General features: G+C 39.9%; 1 protein-coding gene across 2 annotated transcripts in view; it reads left to right on the plus strand.

The window, feature by feature from the left end:
• The window catches only part of CARS2 (cysteinyl-tRNA synthetase 2, mitochondrial), a 208820-nt gene that overhangs the window by 152705 nt on the left and 43747 nt on the right, over positions 1 to 12368 (plus strand). For both annotated transcript variants that reach the window (XM_063953167.1, XM_063953166.1), the window contains exon 11: positions 7299 to 7437. In XM_063953167.1, the coding sequence (XP_063809237.1) occupies positions 7299 to 7437 (139 nt within the window). The remainder of the gene's footprint in view (positions 1 to 7298; positions 7438 to 12368) is intronic.

Consider the following 12368-nt stretch of genomic DNA (forward strand, 5'->3'; position numbering starts at 1 on the left):
CCTCGTTCTGTGTCCCCGGAACTCCTCGGGTAAATGGATCTAGCAGAAAGATATGAAGAGGGGGCGCTTCATAGTGTAAAACCGTTTTATTCAAAAACTCTCAGATAAAAACAGCACTTTGAGACATCAAGACTCGTACCGCAAATCAACCAGGGTGGGCTGGTTACCACATGATGCATTCAATGTAACTCCCGGCAATTACCCGAACCTCGTCTCGTGGCTCCCTGGACTCCTACCTCCCGCGTCTGGCCGCCAACAGCGGTGACCGCGGGTCGGATCACTGGACCGCTTTCTTCGGGACGGGAATAGCCGGAAGGGGATGACGTCAGAACAGCTCCGCCCTAACGCGTTTCGTCACAGACTTCGTCAGAGGGCGGTGCTGCTCCGACGTTGTAGCTAGACATTTATTTGTTCTCTTAACTATATAGCTTACTAATTACAATGGGACAATTCACATATTCAGCTGCAGGTATTATCCATACTTAGTTACAGGTGTTATCCATCTAAGTAGCCAAAACAGCCATACTATAATGTGTACTAGTTTCGTACCTCTTTTTAAAAAAAAGCCCATATGCATACTACTACTTAAAATCCTTGTTATATCCATTACATACCTTATGCGTATAATAATCTGTCCCATTGTTTACAAAATACATACATGCAGTAAAAAATATATTTATACATAAAACTATACACTTACTACATTTGTTTATAAACATATTCTGTTTAAAAAAGAGGGAAAAAATAATAAATTATATTATATTACAGGCACTATTGAAGATAACTCAATTATTAAAAACTGGATACTATTTGGTAGCTCATACATACTATAAATATAGAGCTCCTTAATACCTGATACCAGAACGTACTTGAGATTATAATAAACTTTAAATTTATTTTAAAATACCCTTATTTTAAAAACATTTAGGTCTACTGTTTGTTACTTTATACAGGTAATTAATGTATTTCAGAACCACTAGAGGGACAGGAAAAAAGGAGAAAGGGGAGAATTAACAGCAAATTCTGCAGAATACCATTCCACACAACTCCGATATATGGAGTATTTTCCAAACCTTCTTCAACCCCTTGGGGGTTAACGTATCGAGTGCTAGTATCCAATAAAGTTTCTCTCTTCAACAATACCTTTTCTCTATCTCCACCTTTATTCTGAACATGTTGAATACCTTTTAAAGCGCAATTTACTTGGATCACTATCATGATGTGTCTGAAAATGACGTGGCACACCGTGGTTGGTAACTTTATTTTTGATGTTCCGCATATGTTCTAAGATGCGTATTTTCAATACTCTCTTAGTTTTACCAACATATAAGTACCCACAAGGGCAGCTCAATATGTACACAACAAAAGTTGAGTTGCAGTTCATATAACTCATAACATTATATTTTCTGTCGACACTGATGTTGCTAAAACTTTTATTCTTATCCATCAATTTACACGTTTTACAGCTTCCACAGGGGTAACACCCCTTTATCCTATTCTGAATCTTAGCGACTGATCCCGCATTACTCACTTTTAACAGTTTACTTCGTGACACTAATGATTTCAGATTCCTCGCTTTTCTATATATTATATTAGGATGATTGGGAAGATGCTCAGCCAGTACCGGATCCATTTTTAATAAGTGCCAGTTCTTTTTCATACACTTTTGGATACTGGACACATCATTGTTATAATCCGTTACAAATGGGCAAACCTTGTTCATTATTCCACTTTTTCGATGGGCAATCACCTTATCTCTGGGAACCAATAGGTCTGTTCTGTCTTTCTCTTGCTTTAACTCTTGAATTTTCTATAATCTCATTTGGGTACCCTCTCTCCGTGAATCTTTCCAAATAAACATTTGCCTGTTCATCATATTTTTGTATGGTAGTACAGTTCCGACGTAGTCTGGTAAACTGAGAGTAGGGAATATTTTTCTTCCATTGTGAAAAATGACAACTTGCGTATTCCAAATAACTATTCACATCAACTTTTTACATTTTTTTTATATGTATCTACACATCCTCTAGTCATAAAGTCAGTGGTATCAAATATGAGATCTAAGAACTCAATTTTCTCATCTTGAATATTAGATGTAAATTTCAAGTTGTACGTATTCACATTTATAGACTCAATAAATTCTCTAAACAAGTCTTCAGTACCATCCCACACTATTATTATATCATCGATATAGCGTTTAAACAGTATAATTTTATCCGCATTCTTATACATGTTCAGATTAGCCTCCCAAGACCCCATGTAGCTTTTTGCCAGGCTCGGGGCACAAATCGTGCCCATCGCTGTCCCGCAAATTTGGACGTACCAGTCCTCTAAAAACGTAAAATAGTTGCGAGTGAGCACAAATTTCAAACAATCACATATAAAGGTCACTAGATCAATTCCAATATCTGGATCCGTACTTAACATTGTTCTTATACTATCAATCCCTTTTTCATGTGGAATCGCAGTGTAGAGGGACTGCACGTCCACAGTGCACCATTTATATTGAGGTTTCCACTCTAAATCACTTATTATTTTTAAAATATGAGTAGAGTCCCGAACATAGGACTCAAGATATGATACATATTTTTTTATATAAACATCCACATATTCCGAGATTCTTGATGTCAATGATCCTATCCCCGCTATTATAGGGCGACCTGGCGGTCTAAGGCAATCTTTATGTATCTTCGGAATATGATAAAAGGTAGCAGGTTTAGGAAACTGATTAAAAAGATATTTATACTCTAATGATACACATTTATTCCTGAGTCCTCTTTTTAAAATACCATCCAATTCTACCAGATAGTCCTGAGTTGGATCATACTCAAGCCGCTGATAGGAAGTTTCATCTCCAAGTAACTTGAGAGCTTCATCTACATAGTAGGAACGATCTAATATAACGATCCCTCCCCCTTTATCAGCACTTTTTATTACTATTTCATTATTTCCGGCAAGGCTTTTAATTGCGCAGCGCTCCTCTGTTGCTAAATTATAGGAGTTTTTATTTTTCTTAATGTGTTCAAGATCTTGTTTCATTTTCTGTGAGAACATTTCAATATAAGGTCCTTTAGATTCGATTGGAAAAAACGTGGACTTATTTTTCAGTCCTGATGAAGGATTTTGATTACTCTCCTCCCAATTTCTCAATGTGGCGTCTCCTTTTTTTAGGAAGTGGCTCTTGAGAGTTAAATTTCTTACATACAGATTGAGATCCAAGTATAGATTAATTTTGTTTGCTGGGCATGAAGGTGCAAACGAGTGGCCCTTTTGAAGTACTTTAATTTCAGAGGGTTTAAGTTCGATTTTAGACAAGTTGTAAATTCCAATGCTGGGGTTTTTTATTGGAGGTACCGTTTTTTTGGGTCCCTTTCCACTCCCTCTCAAGAGGCACTTCCTAAAAAAAGGAGACGCCACATTGAGAAATTGGGAGGAGAGTAATCAAAATCCTTCGCTGATAAAGGGGGAGGGATCGTTATATTAGATCGTTCCTACTATGTAGATGAAGCTCTCAAGTTACTTGGAGATGAAACTTCCTATCAGCGGCTTGAGTATGATCCAACTCAGGACTATCTGGTAGAATTGGATGGTATTTTAAAAAGAGGACTCAGGAATAAATGTGTATCATTAGAGGAGTATAAATATCTTTTTAATCAGTTTCCTAAACCTGCTACCTTTTATCATATTCCGAAGATACATAAAGATTGCCTTAGACCGCCAGGTCGCCCTATAATAGCGGGGATAGGATCATTGACATCAAGAATCTCGGAATATGTGGATGTTTATATAAAAAAAATATGTATCATCACTTGAGTCCTATGTTCGGGACTCTACTTATATTTTAAAAATAATAAGTGATTTAGAGTGGAAACCTCAATATAAATGGTGCACTGTGGACGTGCAGTCCCTCTACACTGCGATTCCACATGAAAAAGGGATTGATAGTATAAGAACAATGTTAAGTACGGATCCAGATATTGGAATTGATCTAGTGACCTTTATATGTGATTGTTTGAAATTTGTGCTCACTCGCAACTATATTACGTTTTTAGAGGACTGGTATGTCCAAATTTGCGGGACAGCGATGGGCACGATTTGTGCCCCGAGCCTGGCAAAAAGCTACATGGGGTCTTGGGAGGCTAATCTGAACATGTATAAGAATGCGGATAAAATTATACTGTTTAAACGCTATATCGATGATATAATAATTGTGTGGGATGGTACTGAAGACTTGTTTAGAGAATTTATTGAGTCTATAAATGTGAATACGTACAACTTGAAATTTACATCTAATATTCAAGATGAGAAAATTGAGTTCTTAGATCTCATATTTGATACCACTGACTTTATGACTAGAGGATGTGTAGATACATATACATTTTTTTTAAAAAGTTGATGTGAATAGTTATTTGGAATACACAAGTTGTCATTTTTCACAACGGAAGAAAAATATTCCCTACTCTCAGTTTACCAGACAACGTCGGAACTGTACTACCATAGAAAAATATGATGAACAGGCAAATGTTTATTTGGAAAGATTCACTGAGAGAGGGTACCCAAATGAGATTATAGAAAATTCAAGAGTTAAAGCAAGAGAAAGAGACAGAACAGACCTATTGGTTCCCAGAGATAAGGCGATTGCCCATCGAAAAAGTGGAATAATGAACAAGGTTTGCCCATTTGTAACTGATTATAACAATGATGTGTCCAGTATCCAAAAGTGTATGAAAACGAACTGGCACTTATTAAAAATGGATCCGGTACTGGCTGAGCATCTTCCCAATCATCCTAATATAATATATAGAAAAGCGAGGAATCTGAAATCATTAGTGTCACGAAGTAAACTGTTAAAAGTGAGTAATGAGGGATCAGTCGCTAAGATTCAGAATAGGATAAAGGGGTATTACCCCTGTGGAAGCTGTAAAACGTGTAAATTGATGGATAAGAATAAAAGTTTTAGCAACATCAGTGTCGACAGAAAATATAATGTTATGAGTTATATGAACTGCAACTCAACTTTAGTTGTGTACATATTGAGTTGCCCTTGTGTGTACTTATATGTTGGTAAAACTAAGAGAGTATTGAAAATACGCATCTTAGAACATATGCGGAACATCAAAAATAAAGTTACCAACCACAGTGTGCCACGTCATTTTCAGACACATCATGATAGTGATCCAAGTAAATTTAAAGTTATTCAACATGTTCAGAATAAGGGTGGAGATAGAGAAAAGGTATTGTTGAAGAGAGAAACGTATTGGATACTAGCACTCGATACGTTAACCCCCAAGGGGTTGAATGAAGGTTTGGAAATTACTCCATATATCTGAGTTGTGTGGAATGGTATTCTGCAGAATTTGCTGTTAATTCTCCCCTTTCTCCTTTTTTCCTGTCCCTCTAGTGGTTATGAAATACATTAATTATAAAGTAACAAACAGTAGACCTAAATGTTTTTAAAATAAGGGTATTTTAAAATAAATTTAAAGTTTATTATAATCTCAAGTACGTTCTGGTATCAGGGTTTGAGGAGCTCTATATTTATAGTATGTATGAGCTACCAAATAGTATCCAGTTTTTAATAATTGAGTTATCTTCAATAGTGCCTGTAATATAATATAATTTATTATTTTTTCCCTCTTTTTTAACAGAATATGTTTATAAACAAATGTAGTAAGTGTATAGTTTTATGTATAAATATATATTTTACTGCATGTATGTATTTTGTAAACAATGGGACAGATTATTATACGCATAAGGTATGTAATGGATATATCAAGGATTTTAAGTAGTAGTATGCATATGGGCTTTTTAAAAAAAAAAAAAGGTACGAAACTAGTACACATTATAGTATGGCTGTTTTGGCTACTTAGATGGATAACACCTGTAACTAAGTATGGATAATACCTGCAGCTGAATATGTGAATTGTCCCATTGTAATTAGTAAGCTATGTAGTTAAGAGAACAAATAAATGTCTAGCTACAACGTCTGAGCAGCACCGCCCTCTGACGAAGTCTGTGACAAAACGCGTTAGGGTGGAGCTGTTCTGACGTCATCCCCTTCCGGCTATTCCCGTCCCGAAGCAAGCGGTCCAGTGATCCGACCCGCGGTCACCGCTGTTGGCGGCCAGACGCGGGAGGTAGGAGTCCAGGGAGCCACGAGACGAGGTTCGGGTAATTGCCGGGAGTTACATTGAATGTATCATGTGGTAACCAGCTCACCCTGGTTGATTTGCGGTAGTAGTTTTGATGTCTCAAAGTGCTGTTTGTATCTGAGAGTTTTACACTCACTATGAAGTGCCCCCTCATCATATCTTTCTGCTATATATATATATATATATATATATATATATATATATATATATATATATATATATATATATATATATATATATATATATATATATATATATATATTTAAAAAAAATCATTTTTTTTTTTTTTCATTATCATCTACAATCCTCCACAATGGGCCCATTATATAACCTGTTTTGTGGATCACAGATATTTATATTTGAAAAAGGACACCCCACATTTGCCATTGTGCAACGTATATTTGTAGATTGTTCTTTATGTATGTGTTTTTTATACATATGATACTTTCGCATATATATATATATATATATATATATATATATATATATATATATATATATGAGATATTTTTTTATATAAGAAATTTGTCACCAGTTATAAAGAAAAATTATTTTTATTGATTGAATTAGAAAAAAAGCTAATTTATTGCAAAACTTTTCTGGTGGTTTTTGGTACATATCAGACTGGGGTTAATGAAATTGGTGCAAACTCGTGTCAGAAAAATTATCTTGTTCCACATCCATGTATATGTTGTGGAGTTTGTATGTGTTCACGAGCATGTTTTGATTGTTTATTGCAGTTTAGGATTAAATTTCTATAAACAATATTTAAATATTATACTTTCATTAGCACCTGGTGTTGAGAGGTTCTTTTTTGCTGTGGACCTGGCAAATAATTTTGTTTAGATCAATATACTGTGTATATGTAACACCTAGAGCAGGCATGTCAACCTTCTATGATCAGCTGGTAAAACATGCTGGGACTTGTAGTTTCACTACAGCTGGAGGGTCACGATTTTGACATGCCTGACCTAGAGCCGTTTTCAAAAGTTGCCATTTTTTATTCTTAACTCATGGAGCACAGGCACAAAAGCAGGTGCGTAACACATAAGAGGAAATGCCTTCCAATTTGCCATTTGTGTTTTTAAATTGCCAATTGGTGGTGGTATCTGTGTTTTGATGTTATGATTTCATCATATTTCCTAGCTGTGGCATACAGTAAGGATTCTATAAATGAAGCCTCAAGCATTCTGAAAATCATCTCCTCTTTTATTGATGATGCACATGCCTATCTAAAAGGTCAGCTCATTTGCGAACCTATACAGGAAGACATACTTTGGCAAAGGTAAGTAATAGCCGAACACACTATTACTACATTAAAGGAGATGAATTGATGTTTAGCATTTCACTGGCTTTTTTCTGTTAACATCTAGGTTCTTAACCTATGTGTCAGACAATACCTCTTTGATTGTCAAAGTATTTTCTCACATCCACAAAATTTGTTTGGAGTTTTATCTGGAACATACAGTATATATTGCTAAGTACTTTTATATACGTAGACTGAATTTTCAATGGTTTCCTGTTGCATAATAATATTCTAGAAGTAGGTAGCCACCGGTATTCAATCACTCCCAGTTAGGTGCAAGTGCTTTTTATCAGAGCAAGGGGCCTGTGTGCAACATCCGTGCTGCTGGGGCATGCAGAGAAGACTTCGTTTTTTCCTGACGTTTCTTCATTCCCTTTATTTGTTGGTGGGGTAGAAAATGACCCATGACAGGATTCACGTGTTGCAGATGCATTACAACATTATAACGCGCATTGTATTATATATAAGTAAATGGTAACATTAGGAGAAATTGTGATTTTCAACATGTTTCCACATTTTTACATTTTCAATAAAAAACTGGCCACACTTCTCTGGCTGTAATCATGTGCTTACAAAAGCCTTGCATTAACATGCTTCATTCATTCATTCAGGCGAGTGACCATATCTGATAAGCTTACCAAATGAAGTGTTACATTTCTTATTTCATCAACTAAGTTACATTCTTGATGACGGAATAAAAATATGCAACAATTATGGAATGTTTCCTTAACGACACAAGGTGCCCCTCAGTGCACATTGAGTCTGACAATACATTTTGGTATTTGGGGTTTCAGAAAATAGTCTGTGATTGTGCCCATCTGTTCCTTTTATCTTCAAACCCAATTGCTTGCAGAATAAAAATCTTCCAAATGTCCTTCTGTTATGCATTGCACAAATACAGGCAGCTAACTGCAGTTATCAACACTAGTTGACTTTGCCATTCCTAGTTCAGACTTATTGGTCTAGCAGAACTAAGGTTGAATTGCTGTGTTCTTATACAGAATACAGTGAGCAAAAAATATAGTGCTTGCTAAAATAAATAATAAGATTTTACTTACCGATAAATCTATTTCTCGGAGTCCGTAGTGGATGCTGGGGTTCCTGAAAGGACCATGGGGAATAGCGGCTCCGCAGGAGACAGGGCACAAAAAGTAAAGCTTTTCCGATCAGGTGGTGTGCACTGGCTCCTCCCCCTATGACCCTCCTCCAGACTCCAGTTAGGTACTGTGCCCGGACGAGCGTACACAATAAGGGAGGATTTTGAATCCCGGGTAAGACTCATACCAGCCACACCAATCACACCGTACAACTTGTGATCTAAACCCAGTTAACAGTATGATAACAGCGGAGCCTCTGAAAGATGGCTTCCTTCAACAATAACCCGAATTAGTTAACAATAACTATGTACAATGTATGCAGATAATCCGCACTTGGGATGGGCGCCCAGCATCCACTACGGACTCCGAGAAATAGATTTATCGGTAAGTAAAATCTTATTTTCTCTATCGTCCTAGTGGATGCTGGGGTTCCTGAAAGGACCATGGGGATTATACCAAAGCTCCCAAACGGGCGGGAGAGTGCGGATGACTCTGCAGCACCGAATGAGAGAACTCCAGGTCCTCCATAGCCAGAGTATCAAATTTGTAAAATTTTACAAACGTGTTCTCCCCTGACCACGTAGCTGCTCGGCAAAGTTGTAATGCCGAGACCCCTCGGGCAGCCGCCCAAGATGAGCCCACCTTCCTTGTGGAGTGGGCCTTTACAGATTTAGGCTGTGGCAGGCCTGCCACAGAATGTGCAAGTTGGATTGTGCTACAGATCCAACGAGCAATCGTCTGCTTAGACGCAGGAGCACCCATCTTGTTGGGTGCATACAATATAAACAACGAGTCAGATTTTCTGACTCCAGCTGTCCTTGCAATATATATTTTTAATGCTCTGACAACGTCCAGTAACTTGGAGTCCTCCAAGTCACTTGTAGCCGCAGGCACTACAATAGGCTGGTTCAGATGAAATGCTGACACCACCTTAGGGAGAAAATGCGGACGAGTCCGCAGTTCTGCCCTGTCCGAATGGAAAATCAGATATGGGCTTTTGTAAGATAAAGCTGCCAATTCTGACACTCTCCTGGCAGAAGCCAGGGCTAGAAGCATGGTCACTTTCCATGTGAGATATTTCAAATCCACCTTTTTTAGTGGTTCAAACCAATGAGATTTTAGGAAGTCCAAAACCACATTTAGATCCCACGGTGCCACTGGAGGCACCACAGGAGGCTGTATATGCAGCACTCCCTTAACAAAGGTCTGGACTTCAGGGACTGAAGCCAATTCTTTTTGAAAGAAAATCGACAGGGCCGAAATTTGAACCTTAATAGATCCCAATTTGAGACCCATTGACAATCCTGATTGCAGGAAATGTAGGAATCGACCCAGTTGAAATTCCTCCGTCGGAGCACTCCGATCTTCGCACCACGCAACATATTTTCGCCAAATTCGGTGATAATGTTGCACGGTTACTTCCTTCCTTGCTTTAATCAAAGTAGGAATGACTTCTTCCGGCATGCCTCTTTCCTTTAGGATCCGGCGTTCAACCGCCATGCCGTCAAACGCAGCCGCGGTAAGTCTTGAAACAGACAGGGACCCTGCTGAAGCAAGTCCCTCCTTAGAGGTAGAGGCCACGGATCTTCCGTGATCATCTCTTGAAGTTCCGGGTACCAAGTCCTCCTTGGCCAATCCGGAACCACTAGTATCGTTCTTACGCCTCTTTGCCGTATAATTCTCAATACTTTTGGTATGAGAGGCAGAGGAGGAAACACATACACCGACTGGTACACCCAAGGCGTTACCAGCGCGTCCACAGCTATTGCCTGCGGATCTCTTGACCTGGCGCAATACCTGTCCAGTTTTTTGTTGAGGCGAGACGCCATCATGTCCACCATTGGTCTTTCCCAACGGGTTACCAGCATGTGGAAGACTTCTGGATGAAGTCCCCACTCTCCCGGGTGAAGATCGTGTCTGCTGAGGAAGTCTGCTTCCCAGTTGTCCACTCCCGGGATGAACACTGCTGACAGTGCTATCACATGATTCTCTGCCCAGCGAAGAATCCTTGCAGCTTCTGCCATTGCCCTCCTGCTTCTTGTGCCGCCCTGTCTGTTCACATGGGCGACTGCCGTGATGTTGTCCGACTGGATCAATACCGGTTTTCCCTGAAGCAGAGGTTCTGCCTGGTTTAGAGCATTGTATATTGCTCTTAGTTCCAGAATGTTTATGTGAAGAGACGTTTCCAGGCTCGTCCATACTCCCTGGAAGTTTCTTCCTTGTGTGACTGCTCCCCAGCCTCTCAGGCTGGCGTCCGTGGTCACCAGGATCCAATCCTGTATGCCGAATCTGCGGCCCTCCAATAGATGAGCACTCTGCAACCACCACAGAAGAGACACCCTTGTCCTTGGAGACAGGGTTATCCGTAGGTGCATCTGAAGATGCGACCCTGACCATTTGTCCAACAGATCCCTTTGGAAAATTCTTGCGTGGAATCTGCCGAATGGAATCGCTTCGTAAGAAGCCACCATTTTTCCCAGGACTCTTGTGCATTGATGTACAGACACCTTTCCTGGTTTTAGGAGGTTCCTGACAAGCTCGGATAACTCCTTGGCTTTTTCCTCCGGGAGAAAAACCTTTTTCTGAACCGTGTCCAGAATCATCCCTAGGAACAGCAGACGAGTTGTCGGCATTAACTGGGATTTTGGAATATTCAGAATCCACCCGTGCTGTTTTAGCACTTCTTGAGACAGTGCTAATCCCATCTCTAGCTGTTCTCTGGACCTCGCCCTTATTAGGAGATCGTCCAAGTATGGGATAATTAATACGCCTTTTCTTCGAAGAAGAATCATCATCTCGGCCATTACCTTTGTAAAGATCCGAGGTGCCGTGGACAATCCGAACGGCAGCGTCTGAAACTGATAGTGACAGTTTTGTACAACGAACCTGAGGTACCCCTGGTGTGAGGGGTAAATTGGAACGTGGAGATACGCATCCTTGATGTCCAAGGATACCATAAAGTCCCCCTCTTCCAGGTTCGCTATCACTGCTCTGAGTGACTCCATTTTGAACTTGAACTTCTTTATGTACAGGTTCAAGGACTTCAGATTTAGAATAGGCCTTACCGAGCCATCCGGCTTCGGTACCACAAAAAGAGTGGAATAATACCCCTTCCCTTGTTGCAGAAGAGGTACCTTGACTATCACCTGCTGAGAGTACAGCTTGTGAATGGCTTCCAACACCGTCTCCCTTTCGGAGGGGGACGTTGGTAAAGCAGACCTCAGGAAACGGCGAGGTGGATCTGTCTCTAATTCCAACCTGTATCCCTGAGATATTATCTGCAGGATCCAGGGATCTACTTGCGAGTGAGCCCACTGCGCGCTGTAATTTTTGAGACGACCGCCCACCGTCCCCGAGTCCGCTTGAGAAGCCCCAGCGTCATGCTGAGGCTTTTGTAGAAGCCGGGGAGGGCTTCTGATCCTGGGAAGGAGCTGCGTGTTGCTGTCTCTTCCCTCGACCTTTGCCTCGTGGCAAATATGAATAACCCTTTGCTCTCTTATTTTTAAAGGAACGAAAGGGCTGCGGTTGAAAAGTCGGTGCCTTTTTCTGTTGGGGAGTGACTTGAGGTAGAAAGGTGGATTTCCCGGCTGTAGCCGTGGCCACCAAATCTGATAGACCGACTCCAAATAACTCCTCCCCCTTATACGGCAAAACTTCCATATGCCGTTTTGAATCCGCATCGCCTGTCCACTGTCGCGTCCATAAAGCTCTTCTGGCCGAAATGGACATAGCACTTACCCGTGATGCCAGTGTGCATATATCCCTCTGTGCATCACGCATATAAAGAAATGCATCCTTTATTTGTTCTAACGA

The sequence above is a fragment of the Pseudophryne corroboree genome, chromosome 2 (genome assembly GCF_028390025.1).
Source record: "Pseudophryne corroboree isolate aPseCor3 chromosome 2, aPseCor3.hap2, whole genome shotgun sequence".
NCBI classification, from domain to species: domain Eukaryota; kingdom Metazoa; phylum Chordata; class Amphibia; order Anura; family Myobatrachidae; genus Pseudophryne; species Pseudophryne corroboree.